The sequence below is a fragment of the Chaetodon auriga genome, chromosome 20 (assembly GCF_051107435.1).
Source record: "Chaetodon auriga isolate fChaAug3 chromosome 20, fChaAug3.hap1, whole genome shotgun sequence".
Lineage (NCBI taxonomy): Eukaryota > Metazoa > Chordata > Actinopteri > Chaetodontiformes > Chaetodontidae > Chaetodon > Chaetodon auriga.
The window spans coordinates 16,235,769-16,255,000 of record NC_135093.1 but is presented as its reverse complement, the minus strand read 5'-3'; the positions used below and the strand labels follow the sequence as shown (position 1 = coordinate 16,255,000).

The 19,232-nt window shown below is 43.8% G+C and overlaps 3 protein-coding genes across 5 annotated transcripts in view; 2 read left to right on the top strand and 1 right to left on the bottom strand.

The window, feature by feature from the left end:
* The window catches only part of tmem184ba (transmembrane protein 184ba), a 13,459-nt gene extending 6,207 nt beyond the window's left edge, over window positions 1–7,252 (top strand). The window contains exons 5-10 of one of the 2 annotated variants that reach the window (XM_076760527.1): window positions 1,618–1,708; window positions 1,810–1,977; window positions 2,322–2,491; window positions 2,585–2,779; window positions 3,089–3,115; window positions 3,798–7,252. In XM_076760527.1, the coding sequence (XP_076616642.1) occupies window positions 1,618–1,708; window positions 1,810–1,977; window positions 2,322–2,491; window positions 2,585–2,779; window positions 3,089–3,115; window positions 3,798–4,027 (881 nt within the window). In that variant the 3' untranslated portion in view covers window positions 4,028–7,252. The remainder of the gene's footprint in view (window positions 1–1,617; window positions 1,709–1,809; window positions 1,978–2,321; window positions 2,492–2,584; window positions 2,780–3,088; window positions 3,116–3,797) is intronic. The other variant, XM_076760528.1, reaches the window with a different exon arrangement.
* A 968-nt stretch (window positions 7,253–8,220) lies between these two features.
* Window positions 8,221–16,267, bottom strand: maff (v-maf avian musculoaponeurotic fibrosarcoma oncogene homolog F). Of its 2 annotated transcripts, XM_076759925.1 has the most exons (4): window positions 16,251–16,267; window positions 14,509–14,591; window positions 11,379–11,472; window positions 8,221–11,186 (listed from the first exon to the last, which is right to left on the bottom strand). In XM_076759925.1, the coding sequence occupies exons 3-4, from the start codon at window positions 11,409–11,411 to the stop codon at window positions 10,743–10,745; spliced, it is 477 nt and encodes a 158-aa protein (XP_076616040.1). In that variant the 5' UTR covers window positions 11,412–11,472; window positions 14,509–14,591; window positions 16,251–16,267; the 3' UTR covers window positions 8,221–10,742. The 2 variants fall into 2 exon arrangements, with proteins under 2 accessions (XP_076616040.1, XP_076616039.1); XM_076759924.1 differs by lacking the exon at window positions 16,251–16,267 and having other exon boundaries at window positions 14,509–14,673.
* tomm22 (translocase of outer mitochondrial membrane 22 homolog (yeast)) lies at window positions 15,816–18,329 on the top strand. The gene is made up of 4 exons (XM_076759926.1): window positions 15,816–16,098; window positions 16,574–16,692; window positions 16,943–17,060; window positions 17,231–18,329. The coding sequence occupies exons 1-4, from the start codon at window positions 16,009–16,011 to the stop codon at window positions 17,303–17,305; spliced, it is 402 nt and encodes a 133-aa protein (XP_076616041.1). The 5' UTR covers window positions 15,816–16,008; the 3' UTR covers window positions 17,306–18,329.
* The last annotated feature ends 903 nt before the right edge of the window (window positions 18,330–19,232 follow it).

Sequence of the window (19,232 nt, the reverse complement as noted above, 5' to 3'; positions counted from 1 at the left end):
GCGTGCATGCGTGCGTGTATCGGTGTGGGTTTTGATCCATCCTCGTGAGATCTAGCTTTGAGATAGTCACCCCAGTGATGATTCTGCAGCTTGTTGTTATAGTGTACTATAAACATATCAGTGTTTATAGTGAAGGGAAGATTCATGGTGAGATTCTGAGTCACAATTTTGAAGATTTTCATGTAACTAAATGTCTGATAAGTCATTCTCTATCGAATGAGGAAATGGTGACTGAGTCCATGGCTCAGTCATAAAAGCCCTTACATTTGCAGTATTTCAAACTGGGTGTATGTAGCAACATTTCCAGGAAAAAAAAGTTGTATTAAATGACTGCTAACGCAAACTGAACATTTCCTACTGCTGCAACTTCACAGTAAGAGCATTTAACTGGTGGAACGAGAGTTGACTTTTATTATGCAGTCTTCACAGGAAATGCAGTGTTTATCAGTAAGCTTTGCACAGACCGCTATCGTTCATCAAAAGCGTGTCTACAAAACAAGACAGCTGTGATTTTCAGCATTTTTGGACAGCGGATCAGTTTGAAATACTGCAGGGAGTGATGAAAGTGGAAGGAGCAGCCACAGTGAGCTGTTAGATACGGAGCTGTAGGCAGCACACCTTCAACTTCTCATTTCTGTGTGCCTGGCTGTTCCAGTTCTCGTGTGCAGCAAAAACTAAACGTTTTATCAGGTTATAACCAAATAGGACTTGACTGCTATCATGTATTATTTGAAGAATCGCGTTTCCAACATGTGCTGGCCCAGTGTGTCGCAGCATAGAAGTAAACTATAGAAGCATTGTTCAATGAAAACTCAGTCAGTCATGAACCTTTTCTGATGCTGCTGGAGGTCAATAATAAAACTGATCAAACACTATAGTAAACTGATCTCATACACTGGTCAATACTTGGCTTGACTACTTGCTGTTGGCGTTGCAAATGTGTGAAGATGGTGATGATATTTTGGCTTTTATACACATAATAAATGTCCAATGTTCTAACACTGGATCAAGCGATGATGTGGAAACTGATTTCAGACTTTGAGGTCGTGCCTTCCTGTCAAAACCAAGTGTGACAGGAAGTGATTTTGGGTTTGTGTGATTGCCTGGGGGGCAGGGGGTCTGCGGGTGACTGAATGATTCACTGTGCTGTACTTTTCACTTTGTGGTATTGAAACAGTTTTCTCACTCTTACTGTCTCTTACTGCCATTTGGAGTTTCCGTTAGTGTAAAAGTATAAATATGTTTTCAATAATTAAAGTGACAATTTGTAGATTACATTTTAAATCTGTAATACAGTGAACAGGCTTCATTGTAAGCATGTGACGCGATGCAGTGGGTGGAGCACAGATAGAAGCCGTAAAATTAGTAATGGCTGAATTCCATTGAGTTGCTTCATTTTCAGGGTCCTGGTCTTGTGCTGCTGGCTCACTGTCACACTGTCGTCTGGTGTGTTTTGTCAAGACCAATAAATAGAAAACAAATTAAAAGGCCATTGGAAAAAAAATGTACTGCTTTAAACATCTTGGTGGCCTATGCAGGGCTAATGATTCATAGAGGAAGCCAATAATGGCTGTGTAGAGATCACAACCAACCCTTTCTCTCCTTGTTTCTCCCCAGCGTTTGTGATTTACAACTTCCTGAGCCTGTGCTACGAATACCTGGGTGGAGAGAGCGCCATCATGGCTGAGATCAGAGGGAAACCCATTGAGTAAGTCTCAAATTACCCTCCAAATTTTGCCGTTAAAACACGTAATTCCCCGCCAATTTCAGAACCAACGTGAAGCGTAAAACCATGGTTTGTCCCGCCAGGTCCAGCTGTATGTACGGTACCTGCTGCCTGAGGGGAAAGGCCTACTCCATTGGCTTCCTGCGCTTCTGTAAGCAGGCCACTCTGCAGTTCTGTGTGGTCAAACCGCTCATGGCCATCATCACCGTCATCCTGCAGGCCTACGGCAAATACAAGGACGGGGACTTCAAGTAAGTGTCGCAAACATGGTGGGAGTGTCAGCTCCGCCTGGATTGGCTTTCAGGTTAAAACGCTACTTCTGACTGGCGGAGCTGGTAATGAGAACAGGAGGCGTTACCCAAACAGCTTCCTCAGTACAGAGAAAGTGTTAACAAAGATGCTGCTAGATTACTCCTTTCATTTTCAGATTAATTGAAAGTCCCAGATTTATCACCACCTCCTCCCTCCGTCACTTCATTCATCTCTACTGGGGGATTGAGGCTTTGAGCGTGACCTGAAACAGTAGTAATCTGAACAAAACCAACCTCTAAACCGACACTAACATCCGCCTCTCTGACTTCTTCTCTCTCCGCAGTGTCGCCAGCGGTTACCTGTACGTGACCATCATCTACAACATCTCGGTTAGCTTGTCTTTGTACGCCCTCTTCCTCTTTTACTTCTCCACCCGGGAGCTGCTCAGCCCTTACAGCCCCATGCTCAAGTTCCTGATGGTCAAGTCGGTCATCTTCCTCTCGTTCTGGCAGGGTAGGCGCACTGCACGCTTTTTTTTTTTAATCAATGTGTGTACGCAAGGATAGTTCTGTCTTCATTAAGCGCCGTCTTATCATTCGTGGTCAGGCATGTTGCTCGCCATCCTGGAGAAGTGCGGCGCCATCCCTCAGATTAACTCAGTGGAGGTGTCCGTCGGCGAGGGGACAGTGGCCGCCGGTTACCAGAACTTCATCATTTGCATCGAGATGTTTTTCGCGGCGCTCGCTCTGCGCCACGCCTTCACGTACAGGGTCTACATGGACAAGAGTCTGGACTCCCAAGGTGAGAGCGAGACGAGGGAAGGAGTTACACGGCGAGCGCGATGAGTTCTAACACCACGCCAGAGTCGACTGCATGTGCACTCACACGTTTGATGTCTTACCAAAGGAAAAGTCTTCTGAAGTAGAAAATAGAAAAAAAAATCGTTTAATTTCCGTCTCTTCCCACCTCTTCTCCTCCATTTATTCTTTTCTTCATCTTCACCTTTTACTTTTCGCACTCTTCTGTCCATCCCTCATGTTTTGGTCTGGGTCGTCCTGTTTCTACACCTCCATCTTTATTTGTCTCTTTCCTCTCTGCTGCGTCATAAAGGACCTGTTCCTACATATGGACAGTTTGGTAGGTTAAACACAGATGATGTTTACTCCATTCTTGTTCTTTTTCTCCTCCACTGTTTGATGATGATTTGACTCTGTTTACCCGGAACTCTTCTTGCTCCTGTCCCTAAATCTTTCCCATCCTCTTTAACTTTTCCTTTTTTTACTTCTTGTACCCGTCTTGTATCCCTCTCCATCCCTGTGAACCCTTTTTCCCTTTCCGTTCCACCAGCCCTCATTTCTCTTTCTCTCCTTGCCTCCTTTAAAGGTTTACCACCCTTTAAATCACTGACCCCCCATTCTTCTCTCCTACCCGTTTTTCATCCCTTCTTTTCTTCTCTCGTCTCTCTAAATCACTTTTCTTCTCACTCTCCTCTGACGTTAGTCTCTCTTCTCATCCTTCCCCCTTTTCCTCCTCCTCCTTTCCTCTTCATTTGATTTGCTCCCACAGCCCTCCTTAACTCACCATAAATCCACCCTCCCTTAATGTTTTTCCCCCCTTTTATTCTTTTTATTTTCACCCATTTCCTTCCTCTTCATACTTTCCTCTCCTTTAAATCACTCCTGCACCTTTCTACACCCTTTATTTCCTCTCCCCACTGTCCTTTTTTTACCCCTTTTCCGCTCTTCCTTTAGACCCCATTTATTTCTCTTTCACATGCCCTCCTGACCTCTAACTCTCTCGTCTCACCCGCCTCCCACAGGCCGCTGCGCCCCCATGAAGAGCATCTCCAGCAGCCTGAAGGAGACCATGAACCCGGGCGACATGGTCCAGGACGCCATCCACAACTTCTCCCCGGCCTACCAGCAGTACACCCAGCAGTCCACGTTGGAGCAGGGGGCGCCGCCGCCCGTCTCCCGCACCCACAGCACCGTCAGCGGGCGCGGGGACACGGAGAAGACCCTCCTGCTCAGCTCCGATGACGAATTCTAGAGCAGAAAAAGTGACGCTTGCAGCTGAATCAGATTCAGACTGTTGTAATGGCGGACGGCGCTTCGTCCTCCTGTGCAGCTACTCCTTCACTGCATGAATGATTAGAGACGCGTTTGTTTTTCCTGTTTTTGAGACTGATCGCGAACGCGAGGACCTTCCTGCTGAAACATCTCCAGGCGTCTTAGGAACGCTTGAAGCTGATTTGGCGTTCAGACCCTTGGGCAGAAAGTGAACAGAGTTGACTGTTTCTGGAAGGTTTGTGAGTCACACTTGTACAAACTGAATCATACTCGACTTTTGGAATGCAAGTTTTCCAGCTTGGATTGAAGCTTCGTTTCAGATTTAAGCTCGGTCATGTTTGCTTCGTCCTATTGGATGTCTTTGTTTTGTTGTGGTTTGGGATCGGTTTTATTTTGGAGGTCTCGTTGTTTTCAGATGGTCATTGGCTGTGTTCATCAAGGTTTCCTCAATTTGAACTTTTAATCTTTTTTCCCATGACCGAAAATAGAAAATATCCTCAAAACATTGATGAAAGTTTTCATTTTGTGAGCTTGAAACAAATATTTAGATTTTAATTTTACAGCAGTTTAACAAATTAGTTGGTCTGCAAGTGCGTTAATGTGCTGTTTTCAGTATCATAGCAGTCACGTCTGGTGTATTGTGGGATTTTAAGGGACACCTTTCACTGCAGTGGATGGATTTAAAGGGAAGCCAAGTCAGAAAACTTGAGCTAATGTCAGTTATATGGATCAATGTTGTTATTGATATGACTGGAGTGAATGAGAGCGAGGCAGAGCAGATTATAGATTATACAGTATGTGGTCCAGCAGCAGCAGAGCCGGTCAGGATTACACTGGTGTAATTGGGGCGTTATTTGAATGGATGGGATTAAAGCTCGAGCTGGTTCACTCTGGCAGAAGACCTCTGCAGACCACAATGTAGGTTAACTGGATTGAGGTAAAAACAGAAGAGGAATATAGGTTAAAGCTAACTTTAGATGGCTGATCTCAGTAGAGGAGCTCTATCATAAACCTTTTTTCTGCTCGGGTGATTCCAAATGTTGAAGGCGAGTGTTTAACGTCAAACTGATTTAAGGCCTCTCGCTTTTTACACAAGGAAATAATTGAGCAATTGTGCCGAATTTTCTGTTTTTCAAAAGAATGAACTCATTTTTGGACTCGCGGGTGGAAATAGCATCTCAGCTTCAAGCCTTTGGGTGGGCGTGTCCCTTTGCAGCAGGCGACTGACATCCGAGACGCCCTGTCGGCTTCTGCTGACTGGAGCCCGGCATAACTCTGTGAAGCCCGCGAACAGTGATAAGTGTCTGTTTTCCAGCTCTTTCAGCAAGCACTCATTATGAATAGTCCTAGACCAAGAGATAACCATCAGGCTTAAAAAAGAAGTTCACACATTAAAACCGGCACAGAGGGTATACACACATACTGATGTCTTAGCAAAACTGAATTCAGAGCTGCAACGATTAATCGATTAATTGTCAACTATGATAGTCAATGAAGTCTCTGATTCCAGCCTCTTAAATGTGAATATTCTCTGGTTTCTTCACTCCTCTATGACAGGAAATTGAATATCTTTAGGTTGTGGACAGAATAAGATATTTGAGGACGTCATCTTGGGCTTTGGGAAACACTGATTGATATTTTTCATAATTTTCTGACAGTTTATAGACCAAACTAATCGACTCATCGAGAAACTAATCGAAATTTCAGTGCAACTTGCTCCACATGAAGTGGGTTTCCTGCACTGGCCCTGACGCACTCACTGGAGGGACTCCTTCGTCAGGTATTGAAAATTCTTTGCGTGGAGGGGCCGAATTCTTCAGCTGAACTGCATTTCTTGCACATCACACAGTTGTTATGCTGATCCGCGGTGCATTTGAAGGCTTAAAAAAGCTGAATATTAGGACAATAACATGAGAAGAAACACCCTGTGCGTCACCTTTTCATCTTCTGAACGTTAAAAAAGAACATGCAAAGCAGAAACTTGCCATTGTTTCTTTAACCTGGATGCTCCTCTGTTCTTCCAGGCAGTCTTTTTTTGTGTTTGTTGTTGTTGTTTTTTTTTTGTTGGATTTAACTCCACCGCAGTCAGAGCTGCTTATTTTGTCCACATAATTGAAGTTCTTGAGTCATCCGAATGAGTCATAGTGAGTCTGCCAACGTGTTTACTGTAACTGCTTTCACTGCTCTGCTGTAGCGGCGCGTGAACAGCAGGGGGCCGTGTGGAGGGGCCGTGAACACATCGCCACTCTTATCTACAAGCAGACAGGCAGTTATCACACGCTTTGAGCTTGGCCTGTGTGTAACAGACGAAACGCTTTGTCTGAGCAGCAGTCTGTCACTTTTTTTTTCTTTTTTTTTTTTCATCTTCTCATTACTCTGTGTTTTCATCGGAAAATCGAGGCGAGCCCCAGCCTCAGACAGCGGTCAGGGGTGTTTATTTCTGCTTCTGCCCGACATAATATTGCTTTTTAAACAGGAGAGAAGCCATGTCTGTGCGCAGGAGCGCCGGCTTATTTTTAGACGTTGCTGAGAGTTGTCTGGGTAATTGGTTTGCCGCACAGATACAAACTGGATTATTTTGACCATGACTGAGCTCCCTCCAGCTCCAAATGCAAGCCTGTATTCCTTTATAAAAGCAGTGGTCAGTTCACTGTGTTGCACTTACACTACACTGTATGTACATACAGTATTCAGTGCTGATGTTTTCTGCAGCTGTGCTTCTTTTTAATAAACATCTGAAACTGATGTACGTTTTTGGTGAATTACAGCTCCTGAAGAGAGACGTCCCTGTCTGATATTCCAATAATTTACAACTGAAAGGCAGAGTAGACGGTGTGTCGGTCACACCGCACTTTGAATGTCATAATTAAATAGAGCTGAAGACACTCTTCATCCTTTGTGAGACGTGTTCTCGTCAGATGTGTGTGAATATAGCTGAGGAGGTGCTGTAGACTAATGTAAGTACAGCTTTAAGTGCTGTCTGCACGAGGAGCAGAAGTGATGTATGTTGAAACAGTCATATGTGCTGTGAAGGTGGAGCACGGCAGAAAAACAAGACCTAGTTTTATATTTTTCATTCATAACTGTCTTTTTTTTAATTTCAGTGACTTTTCTGGTTTACTGTTCTTTGTATATTATAAAGCTGCTCATGATGCTACTATTTCATGTCAAATGGATCTTAAGAAATAAAGGATATTTAGTCTGATATGTAAATTAAAGTGTATTTTTGGTGAAGTAGAAGTTCTCATTATATTGACATACATGGTTCCAGTGAATAATCTCCAGAGAAACATGCTGTCTTCACGCAGAGACTGTTCTTTCAGAGGACAGAGGACTGACAGAGAGCTTCATCACTTGGTGCAACGACAATCACCTGAAGCTCAAAATCAGCAGAACCAGTCAGCTTGATGGACTACAATGCTTCAAAGATAGATGTTTCTGCACAGAAGCTACAAACTGTAAAACATGGATGCTTCACACACACCTTAAACCAGCAGCTCAGAAGATCTGAACAACCAGCGCAGTTTGAAGATTAGTGTCACCAATTCAGTAGCAACAATCTGCTCTTCTGTTCCTGAGTTACGGTGCTGAATAATGGCCGGGAAAGTCACAGTGAAGGTGACCTTTGACCTCTGAGATATAAAAGGTCATCACTTCTTTATTTTATCCTGTGAGACATTTGTGGGAAATCTTGTCACAATTCGTGAATGAATTCTTGAGTTATGGTCAAAAAATGTGTTTTGTGAGGTCACAGCGACCTTTGACCTCCAAAATCTGATCAGTTGATCCTCGAGTCCAGTCCAAGGTGTCCCTGAGATCCTGTGATCACAAGAATGGACGGACAGACTGAAAACATGCCTCTGTGTGAGGCCACAGCTGAAGCAGCGCCGGTGTATGAGTCAGCAGTATTTCGCATTGTTTGTGCGGTGCAACAGCCTGACTTACACTTCATTTGCTCCGAACGTCCCAATATGAAGAGAAACATTACCCCTGACATTCAGAAGATGAACACGGTCATGTCAACCTTGGTCAAAAAGTCTATTTATATCCAACCTTAAGTTTATCTTCTGATCTGCAGAGATAACTTGTGCAACACATCCTGTAGATCCACTTCCTGTCTCTGCTGCGTGTGCATCAACTGTTCCAATCCAGCCCACGACCACAAACACGCCATTTTATGTACAATATGTACAACATTTATTATAATTAATATATAAAATAGACAATGTACTTAAATTTTCACAATAGAAAAAATACAAGTAATAAATACAAAAACCATTTTTGTTTTGCAAGTATTACAAAACATCCAGCACAGTTTGACAGATGTGAGACGTTAAAATATTGAGAATAAATGCTTTTCCACATTGATATTCATATAGCTAAATATATGCCTCATATCTTTAAGAGTTATTTGTCAACACAGTCTAATACATGACAACGCCTGCTTGTGGATGACACTGCTAGCACTACTCGGCGGCCTCGGCCCCCCACGAAGTCCGAGCTCGCCCGAGCACGTCTTGACTGAAACGTGCCTGTGACTGATGGAGGTTTTCAAGCGAATAAAAGCACCACCTCTTTCCACCTTCTTTCCCGGTCCGCCTCACTTTCTTTCTCCATCGTTCAACTCCTCGCCAACCTTCTTATCTCCTCCTCATCTCCATCTCTCTTTCCACGTTTCCACCCCCTCCCACTTCCTTTAACATCCCCTTGCTCTGCCCTCCCCGCCAATTCAGAAGTGACCCTAATTCTTCACACAAACAACATATAAGTCATCATAGAAAAATAATATCCCTCCAAGAATCCACTATGACAAGCCAGTACAAACATGGCAAAAACACACACACAGAAATCATCATACAGCAATATGGCCATTGGCTTTGAGCATATTTCTACATAGCTAATAATTAACATTTTGTAAAGTAATCATCGCCGCCACATAACACAATAATTAGACGTGAGAATATCCCCGGACTAGTCATATGTAAGTACTTCTGAAAACATATAGAACATCACAGCACTCGTTAGCTTGTCTTCTCATAATATCTACCTTTAAATACAAATAAAATATAGAATATATCTCTGATAAATGTCACTCAACATTTTCGTCTCTCAACGGCACGTACAAAACATTACAAATAAGAACATGGAACGGGAATGTATGCAGAGGATTTGCATCGACTTGAGTGTAATTCCTACCAGACGCGTCTCTGCTTTTACACGTTTTTAGCAAAATGACCAACATCTGTTGTTGGGAGTCGACCAGATGTGAAAAAAAAAAACAAAAAAAAACAAAAAAAGGGAAGCCACAGCAGACTGCAGCGAAGTTACTGCACAGTAGGAATTGTGAAATGAGCAGTGAGGGATTAGAGCACAGAAAACAGGAGGATCCTAAACAAAGAAATGTGCGGTCGTGAACAGTCAAGTAGGAGCGATTACAGTCTGCTCTGAGCCTTTTCCCTCTTAGGTTTGCATTCTCGTAACTCCAACAGACGCTGAAGGCACTGCATTAATGTGAGAAATGTGTGCACGAGCAGTATAAAACTGCCCCCCCCTCATCATGTGGAGGGGTAGAACAGGGAGGGAGTAGTGGCAGGTGAAGACATTTCACTGAATGGACAGCTTAAAGGAATTCATGACCCACAAATGCAGCGTTTCTCAACCTTTCTCCAGACCGCGTGACCCTTTCTGTAAGTGAATGTGAGCGTGGCCTACTGTTAGCAGAAGCTCCACAAATGATCCCGCTGAGTCTATGAAACACAGACCCGCAAAAATGTCACTACATCAGCCTCTCCTGTGAACACCCAGGTTGAGAAACTCTTCATTAATGGCTAACAGAAGTGACTCATGCTTTGGGACACTTCCTAGCGCAGCAGGAGGCACGCGTGCGCCCAGGCTGGTATAAGAAACAGCTTGTGGCTTCAGACTACAACTGTACCAGGAAGGGAAGACGTTGCAGAGCTGGAGGAAGCTGCACGCAGGTTTGCTCCACCCTGGCATGTTGTTGTTGGTCAGGTGCCATTAACCGATGCAGAGAAGCCCCGGCCTTTTTTTGTAGCCCAATCAGAGAGCTGCGTTTGTCGAGCAGTGAGGATGTACAGTGACTCCGGGTCGGTCTGGCTTCAGTCAGAGTCCAATTAGTCAATGTCTACGCCCCGCACGGATTGGGGAATGAGGGTTTGGTGTGTATATATGTGTGTGTGTGTGTATATATGTGTGTGTGATGACCGAGCGTGTTAGTACTCCAACGCCTCGTTCACATCAAATCTGCTGCATCTTTCTCATCCTGATTCTAAACTTTGACAGCTTCTAAACGCGCTTTTTCCTAAATTTCAGTCAACTAAACTGCAGTGTCAAAAGAGCATTAAGTCGAGGACACGTGCCACCGTCCCTCGTGATGTTTCGACTGTTCCTGGCCCCTGCTTCGGAAAGCGGGGCGTAGCTGTTGTCTGTTCGGTGACGTTCCACACCGCTCCGTCGACACCGTATCACACAGGAATGAATGACTCCTGCATACATGATCCAACAGAATGTGGAAATGTGAACGAGGCATAACTCGAACAAGTGTTTAGTATTTTCCTTCTAATATCGTCATCCTGTTCTCGACATGCGTGTGTATGGTGTATGTATGCATGTGTGTGTGTTTGCATTGCAGGTTGTGCGTCCCCCCCCCCCCAGTCTGGTTCCAGCAGCTCCTTCTAAGACGGCTCCTGTTCTCTCTGTGGCTGAGGCTGTGGTGGACTCTTCACGATGGTGATCACTGAGGCGGTGTTGAGGCGTGGGGCTGTAGCCAGCAGGTGGCCCCCTCCGGCCTCCAGGCCCCTGGCGAACCTCTGGAGCGCTGCCAGGCGCGCGCCCAGCCCCTCCAGCTCTTTCCTCATGCCGGCGTTCTCTGCCCCGAGCCTCTCCACCTCCCTCTGGAGCTCCATCTTCTGCTGCTCCAGGGCTTCGCGCTGGGACACCCGTTTGACCCGGCAACTGGCAGCGTAGCCTCTGTTCTTCAGGGTGCGACGGCGCTGCTTCAGCTTTTGGATCTCGTCGCGGGACAGGCCGCGCAGGTGGAGATTCAGCTCTCGCACCGAGAGGGACATGAGATCGCTGTCCGACAGGATGGGCACGTTCTCGCCACATTCCTGCTTGATCTGAAGAGGAAGGAAGAGAGGAGGAAAGGGGATAGGAAGGGAGGAAGCATTTGGAAGGAAGGGGAGAAAAATAAGATGACCGGTGACGTTAAAAATTAACTGATTGGGAAAGTCAAACTTCTCTTCAGCATTGTCATTTTCCCTCTTGTAAAAATCGAGATAACACAGCGGTTGTGTTTCTGGGTGTGTTACCTTCAGGGCTTTGCTGCTTCTTTCTGTCGTCATGATGCGACTATCTTCAGCTCTCTTCCCCCCCAAAACACCAGCCGACACAGATACAGACACTCTGGAACAGAAAACAGGACACAAAACAAAAAAGGTATGTTATCACATGTGACTCAGGACATCATGCTGTTTAGGCCTAAGTCTGGCTTGACATTTACCATCTGCTCACAAGACAGCCAGTCATGCACGACAAAGCAAAGGAGAAGCCACAGATCTTTCATGCTTCTCCAAATGCGCTCTCTCATTAAACTCTGTGGTTTGATATGAAAGGAAGGGGAGGTTTTGAAAGCAACGTGCCTTTTTCTGTTAGCTGGAATAGTGAGGAGGAAGTTATCATGTGTCTGCCCTTTGGTTGCTCAAAGCAGGTGTCCTAACTAACACTTCCTCTTGTCAACACGACACCAACGGTTCAAAACTTTCATTGTGGAAAAAGTAACTATTTTTATGGGGCCTGTTTCTCACCATTTCAAGTCATATTTAAGTGAGGAAGGAACACAGCTATGTCACAATAGCCTCTATGTGTAAAACGCTTTTTTTAACTGCTCCTGATTTTTGCCTTGAAACCTAAAATGAAACGTTATTAAATCATTTGCTCTGTTCTGACATTAAATGAAACACGGGAGACTAAAACAGCGAGATTAGATAACTTTACACACTCTTAAATTGGTGCTTCCAGTAACAAGCTGTAATAACAGCAGTAAGCATGTTTCTTTAAGTCTGTGCTTTCTTCACGCTACTGTATTTGGAAATTTTCTCCCATTCTTCTTGCTGAACAGTTCACACAGACCGTGTGGGGACTTCCTACACTCCTCTTAAGGTCAGCTCACAAATGTTGTTGCGTGGGATTAAAGTCCAACACCGGAGTGGCCCAACTTGAACTGTTTTTTTTTCCCCCTAGTCACTTCTTGGTTGGTTTGGCTGTGCTCTTCAGATCGCTGCCGTGTTGATAAAAATGACTCTGCACTTCAGCTTGAGGCCATTTTAGCTGCATCAGGTTCACCTCTATCCTGACCAGAGCGCACAGGACAGAACCAGCCGTCAGCATGCTGATGAGAAGCCACGCTGTGTTGACTGCACAGCAGAAATATTGGCATTAACAGTGAATTGTGACTGGCAAGTTCTACCTTGACATCACCAAACCACGGGGTGTTTTCCCACACAGCTTTTAGAGAGTCAGTGTGTTCACTGTTTCAGCATTGGATTTTCTTTTTAGAGTGAATGGGCTTTCATTCAATGTATTTGTAGCCCATGTGGAAAAGAACATGACAAAACTACAGTCCAGTGGCTTCTGTTGACCTCTGGGCAGCTTCATCGATGAGCTAACTGCTCAGGATTTGAGTAACAGACAGATCGAGACAAGATCATGCTGCAGTTGAATTTCACCACTTCTTGATTACAGTCTTTGCTGGCTTCCAGGGTGTATTTATGATCCCTGACACCTTTTTTCATCTCTCCTCTCTTGTAAATATATCAACAACAAAATCTTGAGGGTGAGATTGCGCTCTGTAAAAGTAGTGTGTGGCAGAACTTGTGGGGAAATCTGCTGTTGTCAGGATCTTTGTGTTTAACTGATTATTACTCAACATGATCTAAAGTTAAGGCAGGTTGGCTTTCTGCTTACTTTCAAATGAGATACACTGACTTTCATTACATCTCAGACCCTGGCTGTAAAAGGGTATTACACTTCATCACATGAGGATTTTTCATTTTCAGTGTTACTACCTCTGGGACTGAACACCCTTTTATTTTGACCTCAATTTGATTGATAAAGTTTACTTTGATGGCCTTTTCTTCCAGGGCTCAACACGTGTGTAGACAAGAGGAGCCTACAGAACCAGTGGATATACACAGAAGACTTCATTTGTACTCAACATTTCAGAAAACAAACCGGACTCCCAACAAGCTAACCATGCAGCCTGGAGGAACAACACGAGCAAAAGGAGCCATTTAAGTCACCATGTCATATTTCCTCAGCTCCATTTTTCGTGACCACCAGGCAATTTGGATTTGGATTTGGATTTTGGTCAACGAACCAAATCCAACTGTCGCGTAAAACTTGACTTCATAACAGTACAAATGGGCTTAAAGGGCACATGTAGGCCTACAACGCGTGTACAGCGGGTGTAGATCCATGTCAGCTAAATAAAACACCTGTTAAAGCGGTTTACAGTCTGCTGACAATCGACTGCATTTCCCGAAACGCGTGGGAAGTGAAGGTAGCAGCGGCCATGGTTGTCCAACCAGCCGGTGGACTCCGGCTGTAAACCAACGAGACCGCCGCCGTTTCGTAAAGTCATGGTGATTCAGCAATAAACTGTATGCTGAGCTCCGCCAAGACTGCCAATCAGTCCAAACCCAGGCAAAAGAGCTGAGACCACGTCTGTCTGTATTTGTCCAAACAGCACAGGGTATCCACCTTTGTACTTTCCTATAAATATCACTTTAGAGGACATAGTTGTTCCTGAATAACGCCACCTCAGTGGAACGCAACAAGTGAACGCAACACTGCCGTACGCAAGCTACTAGTTAACCGGGTTTATAACGTTAAAACAGCCTAATATCTACTCTGTTCAGTGTGTAATGACTAAGTAACAAATAGGTAACACAGACCACGCATGGAAACCGTATTTATACATCTAGCTACATCCAGAATCCACCCTTATCCTTATAGGGAGAGGAGCTGGCCAGCTTTCGGTAAAGGCGCTGCTGCTATAGTAAACAGCCATCACGAGTGCCCTCGACATCCATTTTAGTAAGACTTTAAATAAGCAATTTAAATTGTATTACAGCATACAGTTAAACAAGGAAGTGAGAACAACCCTCTGTCTGTCAAATGTTACGAGTATGTAGGCATAAATATGAAGAGCGGGGCCAAAATATCCGCATCATCCTAATCATGCTAGTAATGTTAACTGTTAGCGCCTAGCATCAACGGTTCTGACCAGCTAACAGAGATTAAACCAAACAGCTGCCTTGTCCTTGGCTAGTTGGCAAGTCCCCGGTGGATACAAATCCTCCAGTGTTCGGCTGTTATCAACGAAATCCAGCTAAATATTTAAACGTTTAATATTTTGTAAAAAATATATATATAATTTACCTGCAGGGTCGAAGCGACTCTGGCGACAAAATGTCAGTCCGCCTTTTCCCGGAATTACTCCGCTGCTCTCTGAGGTTGGATTCCTTCATTCATAAAAAACACAAGCGACAATGACGTCAGGGCGAAAGAATGAGGGCGGAGCTAACCCCGCCCCCGCGGCGTACTCCGGGAGGATGTAAACAAGGAATCCCTGCATCCCAGAACTTTTCCATTACCAGCCCCCATTCGCTATTCCCAGCAACAGCAATTTCTCTGGAAAAAGATTAACACAACAACAACAACAAAAAAAAACTTTTACTGGCACTGACATTAGGAACCATATAACTGTGAAGTAAAAAATCCAACAGAACACACAACGTTCAACAAATACTGTAGTTAAAATCCTCAGACCCCACCCCACACAAATATATATTCACTTCCACTGTAAGTGTTCTATATGCTGAAAGTGTATAGTGTATTTCACTGCTGCAGCATAGACACCTATGTGGAGGTTGTACATTATGTGTCTGTTGGTGGCAATTCCTACAAGATATACACTGTATACAGCATTCTCTTGTGGCCTGACCTGAAACCTTACGAGGCTGACAATAATAATAATAATAATAATAATAATAATAATAATAATAATAATAATAATAATAATAATAATAAACAGAATTGAAAATCCATAGGGGGAAAACATGGAATGACCAAAATGATTAGGAGCAAAAGATCCACTTTGAACCTATTTTGAAAAAATGCCTTTCATTGGTTTGTCCTCCGTGGCTGGTAGGCTCCCCTTGAAAAGACTCCACGTTGACCCATAAAGTAATATTTCTAGTTATATTTCCTTATATTCCGCTCCCTTCAGTGGCAAAACACTGACAAATTTGGTGATGTCATGTACAAAATAGAACCTATAACAATATAACCAAAACCGTGAAAGCCATCTTATTATGTTGTGCTTAATTATTGTTATAACAATGTACTAGTAGAAATTAACTACACTCCATTAACTATTTTATGGTGTTCTACTAAGCCTTCATAAGTGTTAGAATTATGGATTAGCATTCAAATAACATAAATGTGCTTAATTAGTGATATATCAATATATACTGGTGCACTGTTGTCCTTTTTACAAGTGACCGTTTCGCAAGAAAGCAGATGTTGCTGTAATTTAAATAAGATGTTCACATCTAAATTCAGAGAAATGCTGTGTCTGCAGTATAATGAATACTTGTTGTTAGACCGTCACTGCGGCAGGGGGCGCAGTTTACTTTTTAGTGAACTAGAATTTGACCCCTGCCCTACTACCGTCATCCGTCCCTGACAAGCCTCACGTTTTCCTACTGTGACCTCAGACTGTCGTTGCATCGAAAGAACGCCTTCAAGCATTAACTTTAATGAAAACTGGTGGGAAACCATCAGAAATAGTCTAAACTGACCGCCTTTCCCAGCAACCTGCTGACGCGCACACAGGTGATCCATCTCGACAAAGAAGAGCGGGCTTAATCAGGAGACATGGCCGGAATCGAGGAGCTATCCCCCGCTGCGGGCCCGGTGGCTACCCGGCCCCCGGAGGACGAGATTGACGACGATGAAGATGAAGACGTAAGTGGCTAGTCATTCTGGGTTACATCCAAAATGTGCTTGAGAGCAGAAAATCAATATAGGTGGCGTTGTCTCGCTTTCAGCCTTTCCTATTCTTGCACAACATGGCTAGCCAATATGGCTATACCAATGCTAACTAGCTAAATACCTACCTGAGGTGTGAGTTCTGGGTTTGACAAACCCTGTCTGAGTCCATGGTCTGTTGTAAGCATTAGTTGAAAGGTAGTTAAAATTGTTATTTCATCTAACAAGCGGTTAATTGCATTTTCGTGTTATTATCTTGAATGTTTTAACAGCAACAAGAGAATTCCTGACTGTTAATACCAGCTGTTGCGTAATTCAGGATGGACAAACTGTATTCACCAAATTTCAGAAATGAATGTGGATTTGATTTTTCTGCGTGTTTTTCATCAGTAGAGATGCTGCTTGATTCCTTACCCACAGTCATGTCTGATCTGTATCTTGTCCCCTTTAGCTGGATGAGACACTGATGGAGAGGTTGTGGGGCCTGACAGAGATGTTTCCTGACACAGTTCGCTCTGCTGCTGAGGTGTCTGCACAGTGCTCTGTCTCACTGGCCAAGAAGTTTTACAGGTATCTCTTGCGTGTTTTAGCCCACCTTATTGTTGCATTTATGCAGTCTGACATGGAAGCCCAGGAGATAAAGAGATTAACTTCTCATTTGAGATTTGATCCCAACAGCAGCCATTAGTCCAGCCTTTGTTTTCTTGAGTTAGACGCACTTCTCAAACTGTAAATCAGTGGAAAATGAAGTGTTTGGTCCATACCTTGTACTGGCGTATCTACAACAACAGAAACTAATCAAGTTGTCATCCTGTTTCAGCTTTTCCCGCTCAGCGCTCTGGGTGGGAACTACCTCCTTCATGATCCTGGTGCTGCCTGTTGTGTTTGAGACAGAAAGACTACAGTTGGAGCAGCAGCAGCTACAACAGCAGAGGCAGGTGGGTGTTCATGTGCGCTCAGCAACAGCTGAGAGACTCAGGAGACATTTCAGGTTTGGAGGCACACATTGACATGAGCTGAGGAGCGAATGCAGTATGAACAGAAAAATGTGGCGTACCTGAAAAGTACATCAATGGACAACCTGAATGATCGACTCTTTCCCTTCTAGATCCTGTTGGGCCCCAACACTGGAATGTCTGGTGGGATGCCGGGCATGATGGCTCCCGCACCTGGCAAGATGTGATAGACAGGAAGGGCTAACATCAACCTGAGATCGTCCACTAGCAACACAGCGTGGCCGGTTGCAAGGAGAGACAGAGGGACCATGGAGAAGGGCAAAGAACTGCAGTTAAAATAAAAGAAGCAAAAGCTGTATTCCAGCAGCGTGACATTAGGCTCACTCCAAGGTGTCGGATTGGCTAATCGGACTGGAGGAGGAGGATGTGATGCGTTTTTAACACTTCTCTCTCACTGTCTCTCCTTACTCCAACATCATGCAGAGACTTATTCCAGGAGCACTGCTTCTATTTTCTGTGTTTCTCTTTTTTTAAAATAAATACTTATATCAACATTAAAAATGTGTTCTGTAGGGGATAGCGGGTACAGGTGGACAAATCTGGAAAATCTGGCGGTTACCAAATGTGTGTCTTGGTGTTTGCGGTCTGAAGAACGTTGCAGTGCTTGCAGCATGTTGGCAGTTTTGTCCATCATCATGTGCTTGCTGGTTACACCTCTGTGGAGAGTTTGGGAATAAAATATCTGACAGAGTGGTCCACGTCCTGGAGGGCACTGTAGATAATATTTACTGATTAGAATGTGGTCTGCAGAATGGCCTCTGTAGACTCTGTCATAGTTCATTGTTGTACTATGGATGTACTTTATGTCATAGTGCAATGTCTCTCATGTCAAATTGGTTTTAGTACACTTCTCTGGTTTTAAGCAATTGATTGTAGAGTGCAACAACACCAGATTCCGTGTTGTTCAATCATTCAAAGATTGCTGTGTCCTTTTCTATGGAAAGTATGTGAAGTGCAAAATTGTTCATTTAAGACAGGAAACCCGTCAAGAGTTTTGGACAAATGTGATCATGGTGGTTGATAAAGTTATGATGCTAAATGCCTCAATATTACTGTGACGTGTCCTGTCTTAAGAGAATGGTCTTCTCTCTTGTTATCCATGTGATAACTTAGAATCTTACCACTGTTCAGCATGTCTCTGTTTTGTGTTCAACATGACTGCAGAAATTAAAACACCAAATCAAATGGCAAGTCAAGTGTTTCCTGTCAGAATGTTGGCCGTGTGCTTGCAATTATAAAACTACCAATTAAGGATTATGAATGAAAGTCCAGACTAAATGATTATATTAGTAATGATAGGTAAGCAATAGAATTATAATATCTAATCTTAAGAAGGAAAAGCACAGGTGCAACTTATAACATTAATGATTGTAAGTACTTGACAGCTACTGGAGTGTCAACAGCACCTCATGTCTGCAGTGAAATGGTCCATTATTGTAGTGATGATGCTGAAGTTTTTTGTCATTGTGTCATGCATGGTTTATATTAATTGGTGGTGTCTTGTAAGCCCATGGGGAGTGGGCATACAATTAGTGGGCATACAATTATGCCCACTCCCCATGGGCTTACAAGACACCACCAATTAATATAAACCATATCAGGATGCAGCATATGCATTTTTAAACAGCACTACAGAGAGTCCAGACGCGAATGAATGTCTATGCACACATTTTTAAGAACGTCAGTGTCTGATGCTGCATTCACTGCATTCACATCTTTTTTGGCACCTGGGGTGCGGAGGGTTTTAATGGGAACATGTTCCCACGCTCAGAGCAGCGCCTAATGAGCCTTTTCGGAAAATTCAGACCTACTAAAAATCTCTGGAGATGTTCAAGTTCCTTAAGGTCAGTAAGTCCGACAATAACGCCTCCACGTGAAAGCGTTACATTTGGGTCCATCATGTTCATGTCACGATATATCCAATTTTTCCGGTCCACTAATACGCTAATAATTTCCGACTGCACTTGAATGGAACATAAATTACGATTTCCCGCCAGGTGCTGCTCGTAACTGAACGTACATTGATTCCACCAGTATCTCAAAATTATTCTCCGTTTCTACTTAAAGTGAGTGACTATGCCAATGTTCTAGTTT